Below are 25,944 nucleotides of genomic sequence, written 5' to 3'. Positions count from 1 at the left end.
GCATCCCATCCCTCACTTCTCACAAAAATGTAGCCATTGTATTTTTCCCCATGTTTTTAATTGCTTACTCAACCTCTCCACAGGCACCTCCAACTTAGAATGTCCAAAAATAAACACATCTTTCCCTCTAAAGTTGTTTAGCTTAACACCACCTTCCATCTAAGTTTCCCCAGCCAGAAAAATACAAATTCCCTCCTCCTTCCCACACTCCCTCCCCCTGCTCTCCACCAATAATCATACCCAAGTACTCTTCATTCCAATTCCATATTCCAAAATCCCTGCACTTCTTCATTCTCTTAACTTCTTCAGCCTCCTAATTGATCTTACTACCTATCGATCATTTTCCACACTGGAACCCATCATCTTGCTTACAAATCTTTCACTGGCTCCCTCGTTGAAAACAAAAACCTTCTTTATATGGTCTGCAAAGACTTCCATAACTTGGACCTTACGCTTCTCCAGTACCGTGTCAGTGTTCTCTCCTCGATTCTGTGCTCCAGCCATTCATGCAGCCTTCCAACCTCAGGATGCTTTCCTTTACTGTGCTCTTCGTCTTTATCCATGCAGTATTTTTGTTTTTGTTTTTAATTAAAGTATAGTTAATTTACAATGTTGTGTTAATTTCTGCTGTACAGCAAAATGATTCAGTTATAATACACTTTTTAATATTCTTTTCTATTATGGTTTATTCCAGGATATTGAATATCGTTCCCTGTGCTGTATAAGCAGACCTTGTTGTTTATCCATTTTATGTGTGATAGTTTGCATCTGCTAACCTCAAATTCCCAGTCCAGCCCTCCCTGACCTCCCCTCCCCCTTGGCAACCACAAGTCTGTTTTCTAGGTCTGTGAGTCTGTTTCTATTCCTAGATAAGTTCATTTGTGTCATATTTTAGATTCCACATGTAAGTGATAGTATATGATATTTGTCTTTCTCTTTCTGATTTCACTTGGTATGATAATCTCTAGGTTTATCCATGTTGCTGCAAATGGCATTATGTCATTCTTTTTTATGGCTGAGTAGTGTTCCAGTGTGTGAGTGAGTGTGTGTGTGTGTATACCGCATCTTCTTTGTCCACTCCTCTGCCAATGGACATTAAGGTTTTTTCCATGTCTTGGGTATTGTGAGCAGTCATGCAGCATTTTTATACATTGCTCTTCCCCTAACCCCTATTAAACCTGCAACTCTTGATTCAGATACATTCTCCTAGTTCTAGAAGCTTTGTCTGATATGTCTTTGTCCCTTCTCTCCCACTCCCTATAATCTTGTTACCTTGCTACATTGTTTTCACACCATTTATCAAACTAGCTTGTCATAATTGCCTGTTTATCTGAGCTCTTAATTTCTTTCTTTCTTCCTTCCTTTCTTTTTTTTCTTTCTTTTTCGGCTGATCCCTTGGCATGCAGAAGTTCCCAAGCCAGGGATCAAACCTGAGCCACAGCAGTGACAATGCTGAATCCTTAACCATGAGGCTACCAGGGAACCCCTCTGAGCATTTTTTTTCCCCCATTTGTATCCCTAATGTATTCCTCAATTATCTTGCTGAAAGTAGAGCAAACCCTTGAAATTTATAGGTTTAACATTTGTGTAGGTCTTCGGAGATTTTTGGCACGTGTAATAGTATATAATTTTGAATCACATGTAGACACCTCAGGATTTTAGACCCATCATGTCACAGTCACCCATTAAAGGAATAAAGGAGGAATTATTACAATTTTTCAGGCACATTTGACAGCCCCTGTTGGAGGGAACTACATTCCACATGGTATTCAAGGTTGAGGGATGCAGCTCCCACAACTGTCAAGGGTCTACTGCAGTGGTTTTTAGCTTGCCAGAAAAAAAAAAAAAAAAAGAGGGGAGTTCCCGTAGTGGCGCAGTGGTTAACGAATCCGACTAGGAACCATGAGGTTGCGGGTTCGGTCCCTGGCCTTGCTCAGTGGGTTAACGATCTGGCGTTGCCGTGAGCTGTGGTGTAGGTTGCAGACGCAGCTCGGATCCCGCGTTGCTGTGGCTCTGGCGTAGGCCGGTGGCTACAGCTCCAATTGGACCTCTAGCCTGGGAACCTCCATATGCCGCGGGAGCGGCCCAAGAAATAGCAAAAAGACCAAAAAAAAAAAGAGGGAAAACAAAGTCGTTGATACTTCACACCAAGCCCACTGATGGGAACTGGGAAGATGACTTGAGCAGATAAGTGGTTATCCCAAGAAGCAGGTTAGAAAAAACCATCCCTGGTGATAAAGCTAATTTTGTGGGAGCATGTTCCTTCCTTGAGGTGGGACTCCCAAAATGATATTATCCACATTAATAAGCTTTTAGAAACAGAAATATGCATTTCTGCGTGATGTATAATCCAGGAGGAAATGACTATCAGCTGCGTTCCAACCCAGTATCTCACAGCACACAAGGTTGGAAAGGTCACAAACTCCAGGGTTAAACAAACCCAGCTTTGAATTCCAGTGCTGTGACTAACCAATCAGCCATGTGACCAGGAGTGAATTAATCCAAGTTGGGGTATTTTTTGAGCAACTTTCTTTATATTCGACAAGACAATTTTAACATTTACCTCTTAAAATTGTTTAAGAGGAAGCCAGGAAATGTTCAGACTCAGTTCTCAGCATTCTGGACACAGAAGCAGATGTGCAGCGGACGTGGGGGCCCCCCTCAGGGCAGGTATTGGCACTGGCCCTCATCTAAGGCCTCTCCAGTCCCCTCCAGTCCCTTTGCCCACCTGTCCCCTCCCTGAACATTACAGAGAAAACCTAAACAAGCATCTTCACTGTTCTTACTTCTGTCCAAGGTCTGCGAATCAACACTCAATTGCTTATGTTTCAAAATACAGAATCTGAGTTACCACATGGGAGAGCTAAGAGCCTGAGAATTAAATGGGCAAGATTTTTTTTTTTATTTTTTTATTTTAGGGCCCCACTTTCAGCATATGGAAGTTCCCAGGCTAGAGAAGGGTCGAATCAGAGTTACGGCTGTCAACCTGCACCATGGCTACAGCAACATAGGATCTGAGCTTTGTCTGTGACCTACACCACAGCTTACAGCAATGCTGGATCCTTAACCCACTGAGTGAGGGCAAGGATGGAACCGGAGTCCTTATGGATACTATTCGGACTTGTTACACTGAGCCGCAATGAGAACTTGCAAGACTTTTATCTTGGGGGTGACGCAGGCCCAGTATCAAAAACTCTGTAAACTATCCCCCAATGCCAATGTGGGACACAGATGATGACATTATCCTGAAGCATCAGGGGCTGTTAAAACCACTCTTCTGGTCATGGGACCTCCAGAATGCTGTTGAGCAGTCAAAACATCTGTAAACCCTTGCCCAGTTTTTCTCTCAGTTTCCCATGGAGATCAAGTTCCTGGACTCCCAAGAACAAATCACTGTGGGTCCAGCTCTCCACCTCCTCCCGCCTCCTACCTGGTAGACGTGGAAGTGAATCAGACAAACAATATGACTTTTTAAAAATTATTTAATTTAGTAGTTTTCTTGGAAAAAAAACAATAAGGCAAAAAAACCGAAAATATATATCGTTTTGTTTTGTTTTCACATGACTTTATTTCACCTGAAGGACTCGAAGCTTCTTCCATTAGCAGGAATCTGACTGGGGGGTCAGGCTGGAAATGTAGTGCAGATAGATGGTGGAGGGGTGGGGGAGTACATCGGGGACGTTGCTTAGCTGGGGAGTTCCCACTCCGTCTGAAGCCCCCCTCCTTAGGTCATCGCCTTCACAGGCCTCCTTGAAAGAAGCTCCCAGGAGGTGCCCCTCTTGAGTTCATCACAGCTAGGAAGGGAGAGGCGGGGGGGTGGGAATGAAAGTACTACTTCGCCAGTGTCAATCCAGTCACCCCGAGCGGGATGGCTTCCTCTGGAATGATACTCTCCCTCGGACCCCCACCAGCTGAGGCTCAGCAGTTAAGGAACAGAAATGAAAAAACGCTAACAAAAAGCATACAAGGAAGGCACCTCAATTTGTGATCCTCAACCAAGGGTGGGTGGCACGGGGGCTAGGTTTCTGAACAAGACAACTTAAACAAATGCCAAACGGAAAAAAAGGAAGGAAACCAGGGCCCGACAGGAGCAGTTCTCTTGCCAACCCCACGTGCCCGGTGTTTTTAGCCCCGATTCCTGGGAAGAAGGCTCTTTTGGGGAATGAGCTGTCTGGTGCTGTGATTTGGCCAGAGGCCAGCTTAAACCCGAAATGACCCTCCGGACTTTCTACCCAGACCCTTCCTAATGAAAGGAGGAAAAACGGTAGGAAAGAGGTTAGGATTTCATTTTCAAGAGTCAGGTAATTAGGAGAGCAGAGCTTGGACAGTGGTGGGTGCCCCATGATACCAACCATGGATAAAGTCCCTGCTCAGTAACTGCTGGATGGGGTCCTGCTCAGGTTTTGAGTGTCTGACCCTGAAAGATGGAAAGCAGAGGAGGCTCCAACCCACATCAGTGTGTCCAAGAGAGTCTCCCAGGGAGACAAGTGGTATCAAAAAAACAAGATTCTTAATGGGAAGAAGGAAAATCAAACCAAAAAAAAAAAAAAATTAGATTTTTCTCTACATATATATAATATACAGATATTTAACACATTATTCCAGAGGTGGCTCCAGTCCACGGGGCTTGAGAGATGGTGAAAACTTATTCCAAAGCATCTCCTTCTCGCAGATTCTGAAGGGTATCAGAACGGGACAGGTAATGCTTTGCTCCAGACTGGGGCCCAAACCTGGATTGGTACTGTGCCGGGAGAGAGAAGAGGAAAAAGGCAGTGAAGGACGGGGGTGAGAAGGGACAGCAAAGCTGAAGTGGCCAGCAAGTCTCTTTCCATCCTGCCTGTGTTCTCAGAAGTTCTCTGCCTGAGCGAGTCCGTAAAACCCCTTTGTGAGGATAAAGCAACCCTCCTACCACCGACCACCCCAGTGGCCCTGGTTGCTGTCAAAGAAGATGGAGAACAGCAGCAGGGTGTTTTACGCGAGTGAAGATCATCGAAACTTCCAAGAATTTAACTCTGAACGTTCCAGCCCTCTGGCAAGCGTCCCAATACCAGTTTTCTCTGCACGGACACCCCGTTAAGGGTCCCCGCTTGTGAACATTTCATAATGTTATGCCTAAGTTCCATCACAAGCATTCCCGATGCCTCTGCTGGTACGTCTCAACGTGTTTCTTTTTAAAGGGAACGTCTAAAATCAGCTTTTGCTCTGAACAGCACCAGAATGCCTCTGAATCATCACCTTCCGCAGATCTTGGCTGAGCAGGACGCTCTGAGGGGAGGGCGAATGACGTCATCTCAGATGGGGGCAGAGGGAGAAGGAAGAGCCCAGAGCACTCGCCTCTGCCCAAGTGGGATTACACTAACTTTCGGCCGCTACCCCTCTCCCTCCCGAGCACAGTATCTAGAATGTCGATTTCAGTTTCAATCAGCTAAGGCAACCAGCCAATCACCACCGATGGTGTCTGCTTCTGGTGATTGATTTGGAAAAAATGATTGGTTAAGACAGACAAACTCGAGGAAAGCGCTCGCTCGGTAAGAGTCACGCCGGCCAGCTTTCCCGCGCATCCTCTGTCCTCGACAGCTTTGCGTCCTCCTCCTTCTGTTAGGGCTGGTTCAGAAAATGTCTGGGCACGAGCTCCAGTCCTGTTTCTCTTTACACTCCCAGTATCCGCCCCTATAAATATGGGTTAACTCCTTGGTGACGGGGTCCTTCTTCCGCTCGAACCACAGTGCCTTGTAGGGATCGTAGGGTGTGCCTGAAAGGGAAAGAGGGTAGAGGAAAACAGTTAGAACCAAAAACACCCTGGCGTTCTCCAGCATTGAGAAATAAGAGGAGAAGGCGTCCGCTACCATCCTCTGTGGCTTTCATAGCTTCGGCTTCCCTCTTCTTTCTGGAAAGTCTCTGTTTTTCCTCTAGGCGTTGCTTCTCAGCATTTGCTTCATCCCAGCGCCCGTTTTCCATCAGTCTCTGGTCAGGCCGCAATCGGCTGTCTGTGGGGGCAGTGCCAGCTTCCCAGGCATTGAGAGTTAGAGCAAGCTCTGAAAAGTAGTACATGTTTTCTGCATTCTTCCTGAAAGTAAAGGGTGAGAGAGAGAGTGAGCCAGACCTGAGACCCTCATTAGTTAAGGAGCAACAACCAAGTTCAATGCCAAAGGCCACCTCAGCCGGGCTGTTCTGAAATCAGGAAGAATGAAACACTACCAAATAAAATTTCTTTCTTCCTTTTCGCTTTCTTTTTAACCTCTTTCTGGAATAGGTTAATAATCTTGGATATTCCTAAGGCCCGAACATATTCAATGATGACAGGTCTCCATCCTAATTTATTTCCAAAGCCTGGTACATTACCTCAAGGACCTTTAGAGCTGCCAGGCCTTTAGGCCACAGGTCATGGGCATCTTTCTCCTCTAGCCACTTTTTTTTTTTTTCTCTTTTTAGGGCTGCACCCGTGGGGTATGGAGGTTCCCAGGCTAGGGGTCGAATCAAAGCTGTAGCAACTGGCCTACACCACAGCTCACAGCAATGCTGGATCCTTAACCCACTGAGCAAGGCCAGGGATCGAGCCCGTAACCTCACGGTTCCTGGATGGATTCATTAACCACTGGCCCATGATGGGAACTCCCCACTTCTGAAGAGTTTTGCTCTAAGTTATAGAAAATATCCTTCTGAATCATAATCCACAGGTCTGGTAGGAAGCACCAAATTATTTTTTGGCAGATGTGGTTTGAGTAGTTTGAACTTTTTTCCCTTTCATACAGGGAAACCTTCTGGTCCTCTCTCCGGTTCCCATTTCCCCTGCTCCATCCCTCACGTCATTAGGTGGCAAGGCAGGCAGAAAGGCCCAAAGTCACAGCAGGACCCGGGCGGCACGTGCCCTGATACTCACGGTAAGGGATTCCGCTTCCACAGCATGACCCTGCTTTCTTCCGCCTCGTGGCCTCGCTGCCGAGCATCACCCCCATTTTCCCCAATGACTGGCTGTACTTTGAAACAATCCATTTTCTCATCCCACGTCCCCAGGAGGGCAAAGTGAACTTTTCCCGACGGGTCTGTCACTTCTCCTGTCACCTACAAAGATGGAGAGCAGGGCTCTGGAGCACAGTGCTCACTGTGGGTTAGTGAATCTGACTACGCCGGAGACCGAAGTCCTAGGGTAAATGCTGGTTAAATCCTGTTATGACAACCTCCACGGAGCCATTCAAATTATTCTGCCATATTTTCTTGAGCTGCTTAAAATAACTGACCTAGGAGCTGGAGGTTTCATTACCACTTTGTGGTTCAGGGATTTCTGCTGTAATGATGTGTCGAGAAGGAGGATCTAACTGTACTCAGAATTATGTTATATATTCTTCTCTCCAGAAGTCACGGCGTCGAAACTCACGGCACAATTCTGCTGTGGTAGTGACAGAACTCCAGCCCAGACTTCCCAGGGGTCAAAGTGCACATACCTTCTGCCTGGAATCCTCCCTTTGTCTCCCAGTGGTCCCTACTTTCAATCTCTCATTGTTCTTGACTTTTACTTTCTAGTCTGTTGTCTTTTACCTCTCCTTTTTTTTTTTTTGAAAACACACACACACACACACACACACACACACACACTCTCCCATCTACACCAGCTCCAAAGGAGGAGGCTTTCTGGGGGATACACACTAAGTGAAAGACGTTTTACTTCGAACTTCTCTTACCTTTCTTGCTACATCCCGGGAGAAGTAGCTATAAGGAACAAATTTAAGATTGCACTTGTCTCCTGTCTTGTGATTCACAATATCGATTTCACCAGACTGTAAAATGAAAAGAATCACGGGTTAGTTTTACCGAGATTGGATGGCTTGAGTATCTGCGAGGCCCCACACCCCATAATTCTTCCCTTTTCAATTTTACATTCTAACACTACCATACTTAAGATCCAGGCCTCAGCCAACCTTGAGAGGCTGTGGAATGCCTTCATAATCTTGGCATTCCAGGTTGGAATCAAGGCCAAGTGACCCCTTTTTTAAAGAAAAAAAAATTGTGTGTCCCAGTTTAGATAGCATAATTGGACCTTTCCAAGCCGAGTCTCCACTGCTACCCTTCATGAACTCAAAGCACTCTCCTCACAGAGTTCTCGTTGTGGCGCAGCGGAAACAAATCCAGCTAGCATCCATGAGGATGTAGGTTAAGGATCCAGCGCTGCCCTGAGCTGTGGTGTAGGTCGTGTAGGTCGCAGACACAGCTCAGGTTCCATATTGCTGTGGCTGTGGCGTCAGCCAGAGGCTACAGCTCCGATTCAACACCTAGCCTGGGAACCTCCATATGCCACGGGTGCCGCCCTTAAATAAATAAATAAACAAACAAATAAATAAAATATTCTGTATGACCAAAGGCATTAAAGAAAAAGTACTCTTACGGTTTCAAGATCACACACGGTGGGCCTTCCTGACTCACTTCATTCCCTCCTCCTTTCTATCCTGCGAATCCTAGACTACTCTTCAAGATGCAGCTTCCTTCCCGTATCTACCGTGAAGCTTTTCCTGGCTGCTCAGACATTATTCCCTCTTTTTTCTGAATTTACTGCACCCCTCCTCTGAAGAACACACTGACAGTGCATTAGGTATGATCTTAGTACAGCTCTTACATGAGTCTATTTTGTCAAATACTTTTCAACTTATACGTACCTGTCCTATGTCTCCAGTGATAAAATAACTCATTGAAGGACAATGCCTCACCTGACTTTGTATCCCCAGGACCTAGCGTTCTGCCTGGCAATAAATGTTTGAGGAATAATGAAAGAATGAAGGATGGGAGCCAAGCGTATTATTTTCTGGTATCGTTCATGGGGCCTAACACAGTCCCAGGGGAGGAGGCACTGAATGAATGCTGTAACTTGGTCATTTACAGATAATACATTGTGGTAAAGAAACTCAGGGAGGCTGAGCTTGGGGCTACTGCCTGAGAGAAATTCCTCAGGCAAAACAGATAAACCAGTAACAGCAGGCTAGGGCCAGCTCGCATACCATGCCCTAGGCACTGCAGAGAGGGACGTTAGGAGGTATTCTTCTGAACTTCAGAGGCCCTTGGAGAACTTTCACTCACCTGATCGATCCACAACTTGCCCACGATAATGTTGTGCACTGTTGTGGTAACTTTCTTCCAAGTGTAGTGGTGCCCAGTTGCATGGAAAATACAGTGGATGCTACCTAGAAACAGAGAGCGGCACACAAATTAAGCCAAATGGGAAAGGAGCACCGTGCTAGCTAGAAATAATGACAGACTGATTTTCTTCTATTGATAGTTCTTACTTTTACAAAGAAAAGAGCAAGTCAAAAAGGACTTATAACCTTTTAAGATGCTGGAACTACTGACTGAATTTATTACTTTGATTTTTAAATGTATGAGTAAAATATAACTAATGGTGACAAACACTGACAACTGACACAACTTAGCTGGGAAGTAATATCCTGCAGCTGTAGAAACAGAAATGAAAATAAAAAGCCCCAATTTTGTCACTAACTGTGTCTGCCATACCAGCTGTAAAATTCATAGAAACAGGTCAAATCTGCCCCAACATGAAAAAATAAAATTGCGTTGTGGAAAAGAGCACACGTTGGTAGTCAGCTGAGTGACCTCAGGCACACCACTTCTCTGCTAAGGGCCTTAACACAGAAAAAGGAGGAGTGGACAGAGCAGGGGCTTTGGAATCAGACAGAACTGGATTCACTGGCTCCACCACTTATTAGATGTGAGCCTGTTCTCTATAATAAAGAATCTGTCTGGTCTTTGTCCAAGGTTCCTGGGAGGAAAGCTCTAAACCCTTGTAATTTCCCAAGTGACGGCTGTATCTTTGTCACTCACAGGGGCCCTGGTGGTTTATGCCAATGAGGTGCCTCAGGTGGGTCCCTGGATAGCTTATGCCAACAAGATGACTAAGGAGGAGGGCGGGCCAGAGAGGCCAACCCTGTCATTAGAGAGCAGGGGCTTCAGGTCACCTGATACGACCAGGCCTGGGCCTCTCAACCTCCTGGGAATGACGGTCCCTTCCTGCCAGGAAGGGAAGGAGGCCGGGAAGAATAGTGAGTTCAGTCATGTGGCCAATGTGCCCTCACAATGAAACCCCAATAAAAATCTCTGGATAACAAAGCTCCGTGGAGCTTCCAGGATGTTAAACACATCCATGTGCCAGGAAGGTGATGTGCCTGGATTTCGTGGGGAGGGGCACGGAAACTCCGTGTCCAGGATCCTCCCACACCCTGTTCTAGGTGTCTCTCCATTTGGCTGGTCCTGTTTTGTAAACCTGATAGCCCTCGGCAGGTGTGGCCTTCTCTTGTTCCTATGAGTTAATCTCAAATGAATACCAAACTAAAATCAGTGGTTTGAACAGAGGTGAGTGGAGATTCAAAATAATCAAAAAATTTTATAAGATATATATTAAATAGTAGTTAATTCTAGTAACAGTCTAAGCTCCCTTCTATGATCACCAATGAGAAGAACACGAAATGTGGCTTAGGTATGTCTTTCTTGCACAAAAGAGGAAAATAGCCCTAGTGGCTGAGGCAGTGATGCACTAGCAGGAACAACAGCAACCCTGCTGAGAGAACTTGCTGAGGAGCAGACACTGCTAGGTTCTCCTCATGCGTTACCTCATTTAATCTTCACAGCAACCTTTAAGAGCATTTACGCTGCCTAATTATACCCTAAGTCTCTTGTTCTTCCACCATCCCTGCAGTCTAACCCACCACCAGCTCTAGTCTGACCTCTTTTTGGCCTCCCAGCTTCTACTCTGGCCACCGTAAAGTCTCTAGCCAAAATGATCTGTTTAACAAGACATGGTCATATCAACTTACCACACCATAAAAATCTCTCAATTACTTCTTTCCATGGTGTACAGGACCCTCAGAGCTGGTCCCCGCCCAACCCTCTCGTCTCATCCACCGCCCCCCCCCCATCTCACTCTGAACCAGCTGCAATGGCCTTATTGTTTCTCATGCATGCTATGCTTGCTCCCCCTAAGGGCCCTTATCTTTTGGGGCTCTCTCTGCCTGGAACACACTCCCCCAAGTCATCTTTTGATTTTACTTCTGTTATCAGATTGCTGCTCAAGTGTAACCTTTCCAGAGCATTCCCTGGACTCCCTCATCCAAGGAACCCACACACTCATTCCTCCATTAACCCCTGTCACCTCCACCCTATATTCCCCCTTTTTTTTTCCCCCCGCTTTTTAGGGTTGTACACACCGCACATGGAGGTTCCCAGTCTAGCAGTCAAATCAGAGCTATAGCTGCCAGACTACACCACAGCCACAGCAACGCAGGAACCGAGCTGCATCTGCGACCTACACCACAGCTCAGGGCAATGCCAGATCCTTAACCCACTGGGCGAAGCCAGGGATCGAACCTGTATCCTCATGGATGCTAGTCAGATTCGTTTCCACTGTGCCACAACAGGAATTCCCCCATTTTCTTCATAGAACTACCACGATATAAAATTATGTCTTGTTTACATTTTTGCCGACTTAAGAATGTAAGCTAAGTGAGGTCAAAGTGGCTTTTGCTCATCATTATCACATTATCAGACCCATCTGTGGTTCTTTGTAAACTCCCACTCACAGGCCTTATCTTTATTTGATCTGACTCCGTACCCACTCACTTCAAACAGCCTTTTCCCTGGAGCGATTATTACAATCAGTGGCAATTATTTGACACAACGGCTGAAGGAAGTGGTGATACTAGCTGGAGCAGCTGAGGAAGTAATGGCCCCAAATTCATCAAATTTGATGAAAAACACTAATCTACACATCCAAGAAGTTCAACGAATGCCAATAGGATACACTCAAAGAGCACCACACTGAAACCACCATAATCAAACTAGAAAGACAAAGACAAAGGGAGAATCCTGAAGGCAGGAAGAGAGGAGGGATACATCACATATATAAGTGACCTTCTGAGACCACGGAAGCCAGAGGGCAGTGGGATGACATGTTCAAGGTGCTGCAAGAGAAAGACTGCCAAACCAAGAATTCTATATCCAGCAAAATTATCCTTCATAGACAAAGGAGAATGTAAGACATTCCCAGAAAAACACAAAGGACTCATAGCTAGCAGATCTGCTCTTCAAGGAATACCAAAGGAAGTCCTTCAGGCTGAAATGAACGGACACTTAAATCTACACTAAAAAATAAAGAAACAGAGTTCCCACTGTGGTGCAGTGGAAACGAATCCACCTAGGAACCATGAGGTTGCAGGTTCGACCCCTGGCCTTGCTCAGTGGGTTAAGGATCTGGCGCTGCCATAAGCTGTGGTGTAGCTCACAGACACAGGTCGAATCTGGCGTTGCTGTGGCTCCGGCGTAGGCTGGTGGCTACAGCTCCAATTAGAACCCTAGCCTGGGAACCTCCATATGCCATGGGAAGCGGCCCTAGAAAAGGCAAAAAGACAAAAAATAAATAAATAAATTAATTAAAAAAAAAAAAAAAAAAAACCCAAAGATGTGGCTCGGATCTGGTATTGCTGCAGCTGTGGCGTAGGCCAGCAGCTGTAGCTCCAATTGGACCCCTAGCCCGGGAACCTCCTAATGCTGTGGGTGCAGCTCTAAAAAGCAAAAACAAAACAAAAGAAAGAAACTAGTAAATGTAACTGCAAATGAAACTATATAAAAGACAGCATAAATGTATTTTTTGTTTGCAACTTTTTTCTCCTACATGATTTAAAAGGCAAATACATAAAGCAACAGTTATAAAACAAAGTTGGTGGAATTATAATGTATAGAAATACATTTTGTATGAAAACAAGAGCACAAAGAAGGGAAAAGGTAATGGATCCATATAAGTGCCAATGTTTTGTATACTGTTGAAATTAAGTTGGTATTAATCTGAACTAGATTATTTAGAAGTTGAGGTGTTAATTGTAAAACTCAGGGTAACCACCACAAAAAAATATCTTTAAAAAATATAGTAAAAGAAATAACAAGGGAATTAAAATGGTAAACTAGAAAAATATCTATTTAACACAAAAGAAGGAACCAATGGAGGAACAGAGGAACAAAAAAGTTGCAAGATGTACAGAAACAAAATACCAAAATGGCAGATATAAATCTTACCTTATCAGTAATTACAATAAATATAAATGAGTTAATTGCTCTGGTCAAAAAGGAGAAATTGGAAAAATGAATAAAATACACAAGGAGGAGTTTTTGACGAAAAGTGCTACTCAAGGGCAAATTCAAGGTCCAGGGAGCCCAGTAGTGTCACTGACACAGAGATCAAAAGGCTGCTACCACCTAAAAAAACCATCTATCTGCCTATTCACTCACAACCCATTCACTCACAATCCTGTCCATATATCTTTCTTCAATGACGTCTACTGCCCTAACAATCTACCCTCTGAAAGTTGAGTGCCGCTGAAAATGTGAAAATTTAATTGCCTGATTCTCCTTCCAAGTCACAGATGGGAAAATATTAAATACAGCCATCCCCAGGGCTAATGTCTCAAAATTCCACTCTTTATACTTCTGTATTCAGTTTCCTGCCACTATGTGAATTCTCTCTTCAATCTTCCTACAAGCGCTGGGATCTTTGTTGCATTTCCTGAGCACCTTAGAATACTGCCTGGTACATGGTAAATACTCAGTATCTCACAGAGGGGGTGACTTAAGACAATACCTCCTGACAACCCAAATCCTTAAATCACCAAACACAGGAATGAAATTCTATCAAAGATTTTTTATTTAACTCTAAAAAACTAGATCCACCACTTATATCATGCTCTTGTAGTTATTTGCCCTCCAAGAATTCTAGATTAGTCAAATTACAGAGAAAATGTACAGCACATCACTGGTAATTTAGGTTTATTGCTATTTTTTAAACACATACAACTCTCCTTAGAATTAAACACATATAGTCCATCCCTTTAGTGATCCTCAGCGGGGGCGGGGGTGGGGGTGGGGGGGTCTGAAACTCTTCTCCGCAGAGGAAAGGTTTGCTGCAATACACCCACTGACACCCTGGTTCTGCAGATTAGGTGTGAACATCTCAGCTGTTTACTACTCTTAACCTAACACATATCTGAAATTATTAGCTTCAAAGACAATTAAGCAATCGGAACCTTTTTGAAGGTTCCCAATAACCATCAAGACCAAAATCACTTAGTCTCCTTTTCACCTAAGGGCCTTTTGCATATTAAGCATGGAGCAATAGAGTTAACACTGCAGTTTCTTGTCTTAATATATCACAAATATCCCTGGATTTTCTTCTGGCTAATGTCTAGTCTATACCTCTACATTCTGTGTGTCTGAGAGAACCTTTTATTAAAGCAGAAGACTACACTGCAATAATGCAGCACTGCAGCTCTGCCTCATGAAGGAGGAGGAGCAGGGAATGGAAAGCATGGGAAGCTCAGGGAGGTGCTGTCAGCTCTGTCTCTAGGGAGCTACTTAGTTTCTTTCTACCTGCTTTGTGTTTCTTTCTCTGCAGGCTGGCATTCACTCTTTGGCACACACATGGTCAAATGTGGCTGGTCTAGTTCAGAAGAGCATCGAGACCCTCTGCTGTGCCTTTTGAAGAATCTCATTTTCCCTGAAGTATAGACACTCCAACATTGCATATTAAGATTCCTATTCCCAGGCCTGATCTTTTTGATCTTGCTGCAAAATTAACCTGTAATCCAATAAGATCTTTTAAAATAAGGTTTCATCTTACCTACAGTTCAGCTGTTACATAAATGATACCTAACTCCTTCCGTGGAGGAGGAGAGAGGGGAGAAAGGAGAGGAGAAGGGGGAGGAGCTACCTAAGAAACCCAACCTTGCGTCACAAGAGCTCTGCTCCATAGGGAGAAGCTGATTGCTACGGTAATGGGGAAACCACACCACCTAAAAGAATTTTAAAATACATGCTAAAATGTATATTCTACAATATACTCAAAGATGCATTAAATATAGTGAAGAAGACAAACTTATGACTGGATGGGTCCTTAAAGAGTCTCAAGCCACCCCCACTCCCCCAGTAGCTGAGAAGTTATATGACTTGCACAAAGCTGGCTCAGAAGGTCCAGTGCCCAAACTAGACCTGCACGCAGGCTCCTGACCCTTGAACCAGTGACTCCCCTATCCTGCCAGAAAAGTGTTCTTTCCTGGAGCACAAATTAACATAAAGATGGTGGCCTTACCGAGGGGCATAATGGAGAGGTATTTGCCTCGAAACTTGCTGGTGATTTTGATTTCCTGACGCAATGTCCAGCCATTTTTGGACTCAGCATGGTGTGCGGCCGCAGGGGGATGATGACTCACCTTGAAGAGATCAGTGGTTCGAGTTAAAAGAAAGGAGAAGGAAAAGATATTGCCTATTAACTGGTGATCAACACCCCAAATCCACACTTGACAATTTTACACCCATGGCAGTGGGTGAATACCAGGGCCTCCAAGGTTGAAGGCCTGAGGGAAAAGGAGGCAGTCTGGGGTGACAGGGACTGGAATATTTGCAAATCTAACACCCAGCGAGATCAAGCCCCCCAGATCACCCCTTCTTCAAACAGGAAAAGGGTCACAGTTCAGAGCCTCCTTTACCTGCTCACAGAGGGATCGGTACCCATTCTCCTCTAATCGGTCTAGCTCGAAGGTCTCCCCAAGGAGTGGGTTGAATGGCTTGCTGGTACGGAAGACAGTGGTGGAGTAGGAGGACACGGTGAAAGCTGCAACATAACAGAGCTGTTCTAGAGAGTTCTCACACTTTGCAGCACGGTCTAACAGCTCATGGTATTCCAGGTCTTCAGTAAGGCGCTGAAGCATGGATAAGGGCTCATTAAAGTTCACCTGTCAGGAAAAGAGCAGATATCAAAACTTTGCCCACACATCCATTAGGAGACAATTTCTTTCTTTCTTTCGCTTTTTTTTTTTTTCTTCTTTTGCAGGTAGAGACACATATCAAGATGTCAAGATGATAAAGCAAATCACTGGGAAAAGAAGAGGCCTTTGCTCGGTAGAGCAACCCTGAGATCTAACCCCAAAGCAGCCCATTCTCCTTGGTCAACTGTCTGTGTCAGTGCGTGGTGGGAATCACCACCATTTTCATTTCCTTCACTAACTGTAAACTCTCTGCGATGGGAACCGTGCCTGTCCTGCTCCCCACTGCATATCCATGCCTATCATGCCTGCATATCATGCCTGGCCCATGGGAAACTGTCATCAAAAAGCCACTGAATGAGAGCATCAAAGAAGATATGTACTTTAATAAGAGTTCCCGTCGTGGCACAGTGGTTAATGAATCCGACTAGGAACCATGAGGTTGCGGGTTCGAGCCCTGCCCTTGCTCAGTGGGTTAAGAATCTGGCGCTGCTGTAAGCTGTGGTATGGGTCGCAGACTTGGCTTGGATCCCATGTTGCTGTGGCTCTGGTGTAGGCTGGTGGCTACAGCTCTGATTAGACCCCTAGCCTGGAAACCTTCATATGCCTCGGGAGCGGCTCAAGAAAAGGCAAAAAGACAAAAAAAAAAAAAAAAAAAAAAAAGTACTTTAGCACAAGTATACCCAGAGAGAAAGTGAGGCACCTGACATTTTCGAGGGTGGAAAGAAAAGGTAGTAAATTCTAAGTGCAGGCGTGTCCTGACTGGCAGGAGAAACAGTACAAAAGTCAGCTTGCACTGGTGGAGCAGATGATGGCCTGGAGTCTCGATTCAGTTCTACATCAGACCAGGGTTCTGCTTTCTCCTCTGAGCCTGGACAGTTGTGTTTCTGGACTAGAGTGCTCAGCCTGGGGGCTGAGAGAGAGCCAGGAGTGTGTCCATCATTCAAGGTTTTTTTTTTTTTTTCTTTTTAGGGCCACACCTGAGGCATATGGAAGTTCCCGCTGGTCTACACTACAGCTTGCAGCAAAGACAGATCCTTAACCCATGAATGAGCCCATGGATTGAACCTGCATCCTCATGGACACTAGTCGGGTTCTTAAACTGCTGAGCCACAACAGGAACCCTATACCTTCCAAGTTTTAGAGCCAACTTAGGGCACTGAGCCACAGGATAAAGCAAGTGTGTATCTGTAGGCCACTGTCAGGGAGCTGTCCATTCATTCCACAAATATTTATTGAGCCCTTACCTGTGCCAGGTCCTATACAAACCAGTGGGTATAGAGAAATGAACAAAAGAGACATTGTCCCCCCACCCCCTCCAAAGAGTTAGCTTCTAAGTTGACTGAGTGGAATTTACGATGACTTTACCACTTAGAAAATTACTATAAAAAGAGGTTAGGTTCCCAGGTTAGTCCATAAAGCTTATGTAACCAGCACTACAGCTAAACAAGCCTGAATATCACTAGCCTGAGTTCTGAGTCCAGAGAACAGAGGGAGGAAGAAAAAACTTCTACTGTGTGGAGCTGAGCTAAAGCAACATTTCAGTTAATAAAACCGACAAAAACAGCACTTTTCTTTCCTACAGCCCAAGCTCTTTTTCTTTCTTTTTTTGCCTTGTTGTCCCACTTCCTACCCGCCAATTTCTGAGTCACACACTACCCTAATATTAACTGTCCTCCCAATTATGAAATATCTTGTAATTTCCACTATAACAAACTTTGGAAACAAAGCACAAAGGAAAACTACTGGAAAAACCATCACCCAAGCAGAACTATTATTAATAGTTTCTTATTTATTGCTATGCATGTGTACATTTTATTTTATTTTATCTTTTAGGGCCGCACCCATGGCATATGGAGGTTCCCAGGCTAGAGGTCGAATCGCAACTATAGCCACCGGCCTATGCCAGAGCCACAGCAATGCCAGATCCAAGACATAACTGCGAACTACACCACAGCTCACGGCAACGCGGGATCCTTAACCCACTGAGCGAGTCCAAGGATCGAACCTGCAACCTCACGGTTCCTAGTTGGATTTGTTAACCAGTGAGCCACGATGGGAATTCCCATTTATACATTTAAAAAAATAAATAATATACTAGAGCCTGTTTTTCCTCTGAGAAATATAGCAAGCATTTCTCTGAAAATTTCTCAATGGGGAAGTAAGATCTATCCTGCCTCAACTAAAAGAGTATGCCATGTCCCAAAACCATCTTCTCGACACTGAGAGAAAAGCAGTATGATAGGAAAAAATGCACAGAGGGGAAACAGAAATAACTCAAGTCCTCGAGGGTCTTTTCTAAAGAGGGTACTTATTAACTACGCCAGAACTGCAGGCACCATGCAGTAACATTTCCATATATTTTGAGAAAAATGGGCCAGTTGGTGGCCATGGGACAGATCAGCACTGCCCGGGCCTAGAATCGCTACATCCTTATACCATCTCCGTTTATCTCACACACACAGCCCTACTCCCCCCCACCACAACAACTTTCAGGAACCACGGTTTCTCTGAAAGTGCTAAGCTTTTCATATTGGCCATTTTACCACTCAGTGACGCAACAGGGAAACAAATAAATCTGAGAATTTAAAGTGGAAGGAAGCAGGGAATTAGTTTTACAGCTGATGGAGAGCTGGGCAGCCAAAAAAGACAACCTAGAGATTAGCAGCAGCAGGAAGCTGTAACCATCGGCAGGTGGGCGGCACAGAGAGAAGCAGTGGTATTACTGCAGCACAGAGACCAGAGGCATGTGGCAGCAGCTAAGACCTCAGGGGGCCCTGTCCAGTGGAAACTAGAGCCACACAGCTGCTGCCAGAGCACTGCCCCAGAGAATGCAGTCAGGGCGGGGAGCACCCTCGGGTTTTTCCCTTCCTCCCTGCTCCAATCTCCTACTGGTACCCTGCCGTGGTGGAACCCGGCCAGAGCCCAACAGACATGGAAGCCTGAGAAACACAGCCTGGAGGGATCAGCTTTCTGTGACACACACACAGCAGGGAAAGGGCAAGGACTAGATCCGCAGGCAAACAGGTACAGGACTGCACATTCCTTGTCACAATGTCAACAAGGAACTAATGGTTAAGAAAGACAGGGAGGCCCCCTAGACTCAGAAGCTATCTCTGAGCAGGAACTGCATTTCTGAGGCTGCAGTGACATGCCTTCCAGCCTAGCCTCCCATCGCTTCCTTCAGGGCACTAGGCAAGTGGGGCTGCCTTTTAGGTCCCCAGTGAACCAGTTCTTTTATGTGTCTTCAGGGTGCTTACTCATGGCCTTTGCTTGTCTGGAGGCCAGTATCTTTCTAACAAAAATCCCATGCGCTTACAGAGAGGAATCTATTTGTTTTCCAAGACCCAGTTAATTAATTACTTTAACATGTGCTGAAGGATATGTATGTGCCAGGCACTGGCTAAGCATCAAGGATATAAAGCCCAATACCACAGTCTTCTGCCCAAGAGGAACCCAGTCTACACAGAGGCAGAAACCACTGACTGGTCCATAAGCCCCAAGAGGCCAGAAGAATGCTATCTGTATTTCTGAAGGCCATGCACCTGACTGGGGCTGAGCCTGCAGCCACCTTCTCTCTCCACTCCTCCCTTCTATCGGTAGTAGAATCCCTGATTTTTATTTAAGCCCTCCCACCAAAAAAGAAAAAGTCCGTATTTCCAGCTCCTTGTCCACCTAGCTAAGGCCACATAAGTTCTGGCCAAAGAGACTAAAGGGAAAATATTTATGCAATTTCTACGAAGCACCCTTAAAAGGCAGGGCATGCCCTTCTCCTCTTGCCTTTTTCCTGCTGCTGGAATGAGACCCTAATGGCCTGAGCTGGAGCAGCCACTTAGCCCCTAGGAACTGAGGCCACAGAGCAGGACAAAAGGACAGAAAGGAGCCTGGTCCCAACACTGCAGAGTATGGTACCAGCCCCAACCACCTACTTCTGGATTTTAACATGATAATGAGTTAAGCTAATATTTGTTTAAGGCAGGAGTTGGTCAGCTTTTTCTGTGAAAGGCTAGATAGTAAATATTTAGGCTTAGAGGGCCATATGGCCTCTGTCACATCTACTCAGCATTACTGCTGTAGGATGAAAGCAGCCACAGACAATCAGTGTATGAATGAGCATTTACCATGTTCCAATAAAACTTCATGGACCTTAACATCTCAAGTATATATAATTTTCACATCACAAAATACTATCCTCCTGATTTTTTTCCAACCATTTAAAAATATAAAGCGGGGAGTTCTTTAACCACTGTGCCCATCGTGGCACAGTGGTTAAAGAATCTGACTAGGAACCATGAGGTTGCAGGTTCGATCTCTGGCCTTGCTCAGTGGGTTAACGATCCGGCGTTGCTGTGAGCTGTGGTGTAGGTTGCAGATGCGGCAAAGACCAAAAAAAAATTTTTTTTTAATTAAAAAAAAAATAAAGCCTATTCTTAGCTTGCAGGCTGTAAAGACAGCTGCTAGATTTGGCCCCAAGGCCAGTTTGCTGACCCTTGGTCTAAACCAATATATTTTATTTGCTTCTTTAGACTGAATTTAGGAGTTCCTATTGTGGCTCAGCAGAAACGACTCTGACTAACATCCATGAGGACGTGGGTTCGATCCCAGCCCTCACTCAGTGGTTAGGGATCCAGCGTTGCCATGAGCTGTGGTATAGGGTCACAGATGAGGCTTGGATCTGGCGTTGCTGTGACTTTGGCATAGGCCAGCGGCTACAGCTCTGATTAGACCCCTAGCCTGGGAACCTCCCTATGCCACAGGTGCAGCCCTGAAAGAATAAAAAATAAAAACAAACTGAATCTATACCTAACTGACACACTGATACAACCCCAAACAGAAAGTCAGTCAGTAAACGCTTGTGAAGTGAGCAAGTAAGTGAAACCACTGCCTAGAAATAAACAGTGGAACTTGTTGGAACCCAGGGGAAAGACAGCTCACCCTGAACGCATGCACAGGGAAAGGTTTGCTGAAAGAGAGGACACTATAGCTGAATCCTAAAGAAAAAGGCGTCAGCCAGAGCAAAAGTAAAGTGACAAGTGTGGATTGGGAGCTGATGAAGGTTTGGGCAGAAAGAGCAGGGTGTGCAAATGCCCTGAGAGGAAAAAACCAAGATGTGGGTGAGCATCTGAAGGTAACTCCCCAGGACTAGACCGCTGATGTGTACGGGCGGAGCCTCGGCCTCGGGAGGAAGTATGAAGCTCACTAAGGAATCTGGACTAAGCTCAAAGCAGTAAGAATTTTAAGTACAGGATTTTTTTTTTTTTTTTTTTTTTTTTGTCTTTTTGCCTTTTCTAGGGCTGCTCGTGCGGCATATGAAGGTTCCCAGGCTAGGGGTCAAAACGGAGCTGTAGCTGCCAGCCTACGCCAGAGCCACAGCAACACGGGATCCGAGCCACATCTGCGACCTACACCACAGTTCACGGCAACACCGAATCCTTAACCCACTGAGCAAGGCCAGGGATCAAACCCACAACCTGATGGTTCCTAGTCAGATTCGTTAACCACTGAGCCACGACGGGAACTCCAAGAACAGGATTTTAAGCTAAGGAATGACATAACTACATTTGCAATTTTAAAAAATTACTTTTTTAAAACAGTGTGGACAAAAGCAAAAACTAAAAAAATAAAAATAAATAAAACAGTGTGGACAGACTGGGGAAGGGCATGATGGGAGGCAAGGGGGGTCAGCCCAAAGCCATCTTCACCATGGCGAGAGTCTACATCCGCCTGGTTGGAACGAATTGGTTTTGTTTTCATGCTCCCCAAATGTTTGTATGTACGGTACTTCCCATCACACTATTACAGAAAGGAATATTTTCTTCTTCTTCTTTTTTTTTGCTTTTTGGGGCCGTACTTGCCCCATATATATGGAGGCTCCCAGGCTAGGGGTCGAGAATCTAAGCTACAGCTGCTGAGCTACACCACAGCTACAGCAACTTGGCATCCGAGCTGCGTCTGCAACCTACACCACAGTTCACGGCAAGGCTGGATCCTTAACCCACTGAGTGAGGCAAGGGACCCGACCCGAGTCCTTATGGATACTAGTTGGATTTGTTACCACCGAACCACGATGGGAACTCCCAGAAAGGAATATTTTCTACCTGTTTTCAGGCCTATCTCTTGAACTATACGTGTCTTGAAAACAGAAACAAGGCTCTACTTATCTTTGCACATCCCCAGCACATCTAGCATAGGAATTTGCTCATAAACAACTATTACTGAACATACGCATCTGATTCTAGGCAATCTGGAAACGTATCAGATCCACAGGCAAAATTAAAGCAGCTAGTTTTGGGGAGTTCATGTTGTAGCTCAGCAGGTTATGAACCCAACTAGCATCCATTAGGATGAGGGTTTGATCCATGGCCTCGTTCAGTGGGCTACAGATCCGGTGTTGCCGTGAGCTGTGTTGCAGGTCACAGACTCCGCTCGGATCTGATGTTGCTGAGGCTGTGGCGTAGGCTGGCAGCTGTAGCTCCAATTCAGCTGCTAGCCTGGGAGCTTCTATATGCCACAGGTATGGCCCTAAAAGGCAAGGGGGAAAAAAAAAAAAAGCAACTAGTTTTGTTTTTCAGTTTTGCCCACCCAGGGGAATGCAGAAGTTCCTGAGCCAGGGATCAAACTTGCAACACAGCAGTAACGCAAGCCATAGCAGTGACAATGCCAAGTCCTTAACCATTAGGCCACCAGGGAACTCCAAAGCAGATATTTTTAAGGGGCAGTGTACGACGGCAAGGGTAACAAGAACCATGCCGCAAACTGCCATGCGAGTGGGTGTGGCTGTCCGGCAGCACTCTTCTGACTGCGGCCTGAGGCCCTCTGGGCAGCAGCCCAGGCGTGCAGGACCCTCACCGGCATGGGGATCTTCGAGAGTTCTTTCCCGATGCAGTTCTTCATGATGCTCCATAAATTGAGGCTATAGTTTGGCTTGTACGGTATCCTCGTTCTCTTCTCCTTCTTGGTCTCTTCCAGCTGATGCTTGTACTAAGCACAAAAACAAAGCCATTCAATCACCCACAAAGAACAGAAAACCCAGTATTTATATTCCCTTCCCCCATGCGAAGGCAAAAAAAAAAAAAAAAAAAAAAAAAAAAATCAGTATTTTCTGTTTCCTTTAGTACTTTACAGGCAAATCCTTGCGAATTTCACCCGAGAGCCTCAGTCTTGATAACTTCCAAGCAAGAGTTACCTGTTCATCAAGGCTGATGTCACTACTGGCTCCACTGATGTTGCTGCCAGTGCGCCTACACAAACGGGAAACATGTATGAGAATTAGAACCAAGAGCAGAACTAGAGTTCGGTCCTTGCCATGTCTTTGCGAAGCAGAATTCTAAGGACACTGCACAGACTTATTAATGAGTGATCAAATGATGACACCCAGAAAAGAATATGTATGAATAAACATCTCTGGAGAACTTGTCCATGTAAAAAGGCTGACAGCCTCCCACTGACTTAAGGAAAATAGTCCAGATCTTAGTGAAAAATTATGATACTCCCACTGAAACATTTCTAACCTTTTCATGTTCATTTGGGGGTGGGGTGGGTTAAGAATAACTTACTTGTGGCCCAAGTTTTCAGGCATGGTGATGATCTCAGGAGCATCAAAAAATTCATTCTCGTCGTCCTCATCACTCATGTCTCCTTTGCCAGAGCAGCACTGATCTACAAGGAGGAAAGCCTCATTCATTTACTTTGGCTACATTCACCAAAACCTAGCACAGCAGTGTCTTTTAAATACTAAACCAGAACCAGAGCAACCAATTGGTAGAAAGCAGTGGAAAAGTCAGAAGAAATAAAGGGCTCCAATTCCATTTCATATGAGTCACTGATTCTGAAGAATCCAGAATTCCCTCTATCAGCTGCAGAAAATGATCACGCTTGTATCGGCACAGGCTACCCTAGAACCAAAGAAGCGTCTCACCTTTACTAGAACCAGTGCTGCCAGGAGTGTTTGCCGGCAGCACCGTGGCTCCACGGAAGGCTCTCTCCAGGTGATTATGCTGCTTCGCCAGCTGCTCCAGGGTCTCTTCCAGTCGGATGCGCTGGTCTCTTTCATACTGCAGGGACTTCTGCCACTTTTTACTATGGGTCTGGGCCAACACAAGGAAATCTCTGCAGGCCTATATGGGGAAGGAGTTGACACAGGTCACCTCAAGTCAACTAGCCAGAGATTCCCTTTGGCCTCTGTAAGCCCATTAGGTAATCTTATTCTGGGAACTTGAACTAGTAAATTAGAATGAAAGACTTTCCCTATTATTCCACAGTATCAGGGACAGCCAGCTCTGTGATGCAATCAAGGTCAAGCCCAGGAAAAAAAAAGAATTGAACGTGGTTGTCATAGTTCTTTCATATTTTCCTGGTCATGAGGCCCAAACAAATGCCAAGTGAGCAGTAAACTTAGACAAAATATTTGTGGCAACATCACAAAGGGCAGCTATGTGAACTACACCAAAAGAAGAAACCCATTGACTAAAAGGTGAGGAAAAGCATAGGATAAGTGCTTTTAATACACAGAAGTTCCCGGGCCAGGAGCCTAATCAGAGCGGCAGGTGCAGCCTAGTCCACAGCCACGGCAACACTGGATCTGAGCCACACCTGTGACCTACGCTGCAGTCTGTGGCAATGCCGAATCCTTAACCTACTGGGTAAGGCCAGGGATCAAACCCGCATCCTCACAGAGACAATGTCGGGTCCTTAACCCGCTGAGCCACAACAGGAACTCTGCTTTCAACACATTCTTGACTAAACTCAAGTCACTTATAGCTGAGGAATTCAGACACTGAGAACTGAGAGCCTGTACTGAATTAGACCAAATATGAGGAAATTGAACTGGTTTTTATTTTGGTCACAAACAGAAACAACTGACCATGAAAAATTACAAGTCTACCTGAGGAGTCAAATCTGATCGTATCAGTCCCTCCACTGGCTCCCCATTGATATCAGGGTTAAATCCTGACTGCTGGTTATGGACATAAAGGGCCCTTGTATCCTCCTCCAGGCAGCTGTACCCACTCTGCATCCTGCTGTGGAGCCACCCTGAACCACGCGTCCTTTCTCAGACACACACATTGCCTCCCCGCCTGGCTATCGGTACACGAGCTATTTACTCGGCCTAGAAGGTCTTCTTCCCCCTTTCTCTACTTGGCCAAGTCCTCTTCATTCTTTAAGATCTATGGCAAATGTTACCTCTTCTGTGACACTCCCCTCCCCCACCCCCCGCTAAGCAGCTAGTTTCTCCTCTACTTTCCACAGCACTTTGCACATACTGCTATTTTATACCATCCGCAGCAGCATTGTGACTTTTGCTCCAACTGGATTATGAGCGACTTGAAGACACCATTTATAGCTTATTCACAGACTTATTTCCAGCTCCTAACTTAGCTGCTCTGGACATAGTTTGATAAAGTTTGCTTAATAAATAAATGAAGGACGGAAGCAATATAAGCTTAAAAGTCTATGCCCTGTTAAAGAGAAACTAAAGGGTAAACAGAATACCTACTCCCTTGGTTTGAACCTTTGCCTGTGGGCTAATGGACACTAAATCAGTCATGCCAGCCCCGCCCTCAAAGAGCTGCAGACCAGACTAGCTCACTGCCCTCTTAGTGGCTCAGAGGAATCTCAATATCAGTGAGTCCCCTACTGAACTCACCACATTTCCTTTCCGACTCTGCTTTTCCATCCCAAGACCAATTCCAGGGCCCCTGCAGCTGCCCAGGCCAGAAAACTATGAGGCATCCTTGATTCTTAGTTTTCTGCCCTCCCCACATCCGACGATCAAGTCTTACTGATTTTTCTTTGATATTTCTGGACTCTGTACACTTCTTCCATCCTCCAGACTCTGAGGCAGTACAGACTATATAGTCTGGAGCTGGATTGCTGGGGCTCAAATCACAGCTCCATCCCACTGCCTATCTATGGAATTGCTAGCAAGTTATTTCACCTCTCGGTGCCTCATCTTCCTCATCTGTAAGCAAAGAATGACACAAGTAATGACTTCCAAAGGTTGTGGCTTTAGAGGTCTAGCACTTAGGAATACCGGGCTTGAAGTAATCACTCAATAAGGTGTTAGCGATTATAGTTAAGCCAGCATCAAAATCAGTCTTATCCTCTTCTAATCCACTGCTACCAAGCCCATTCAGTAGGA

General features: G+C 45.4%; 1 protein-coding gene across 2 annotated transcripts in view; it reads right to left on the bottom strand.

Moving 5' to 3' along the window:
• Positions 1 to 3,464: 3,464 nt before the first annotated feature.
• The window catches only part of OSBP (oxysterol binding protein), a 35,158-nt gene continuing 12,678 nt past the window's right edge, over positions 3,465 to 25,944 (bottom strand). For both annotated transcript variants that reach the window (XM_085011040.1, XM_085011041.1), the window contains 11 exons: positions 23,722 to 23,920; positions 23,360 to 23,462; positions 22,990 to 23,044; positions 22,653 to 22,784; positions 15,528 to 15,773; positions 15,131 to 15,251; positions 9,067 to 9,170; positions 7,680 to 7,775; positions 6,881 to 7,062; positions 5,847 to 6,067; positions 3,465 to 5,752 (listed from right to left, as the gene is read on the bottom strand). In XM_085011040.1, the coding sequence (XP_084867166.1) occupies positions 5,610 to 5,752; positions 5,847 to 6,067; positions 6,881 to 7,062; positions 7,680 to 7,775; positions 9,067 to 9,170; positions 15,131 to 15,251; positions 15,528 to 15,773; positions 22,653 to 22,784; positions 22,990 to 23,044; positions 23,360 to 23,462; positions 23,722 to 23,920 (1,602 nt within the window). In that variant the 3' untranslated portion in view covers positions 3,465 to 5,609. The remainder of the gene's footprint in view (positions 5,753 to 5,846; positions 6,068 to 6,880; positions 7,063 to 7,679; positions 7,776 to 9,066; positions 9,171 to 15,130; positions 15,252 to 15,527; positions 15,774 to 22,652; positions 22,785 to 22,989; positions 23,045 to 23,359; positions 23,463 to 23,721; positions 23,921 to 25,944) is intronic.

This window comes from Sus scrofa, chromosome 2 (genome assembly GCF_054392235.1).
Source record: "Sus scrofa isolate SSC_HxYL_T2T_F1_AM1 chromosome 2, Sscrofa_HxYL_maternal_Yorkshire_Landrace_v2.0, whole genome shotgun sequence".
Taxonomy (NCBI): Eukaryota; Metazoa; Chordata; class Mammalia; order Artiodactyla; family Suidae; genus Sus; species Sus scrofa.
The sequence above is the reverse complement of the archived record's forward strand: the minus strand, read 5'-3'. Positions and strand labels throughout refer to the sequence as shown.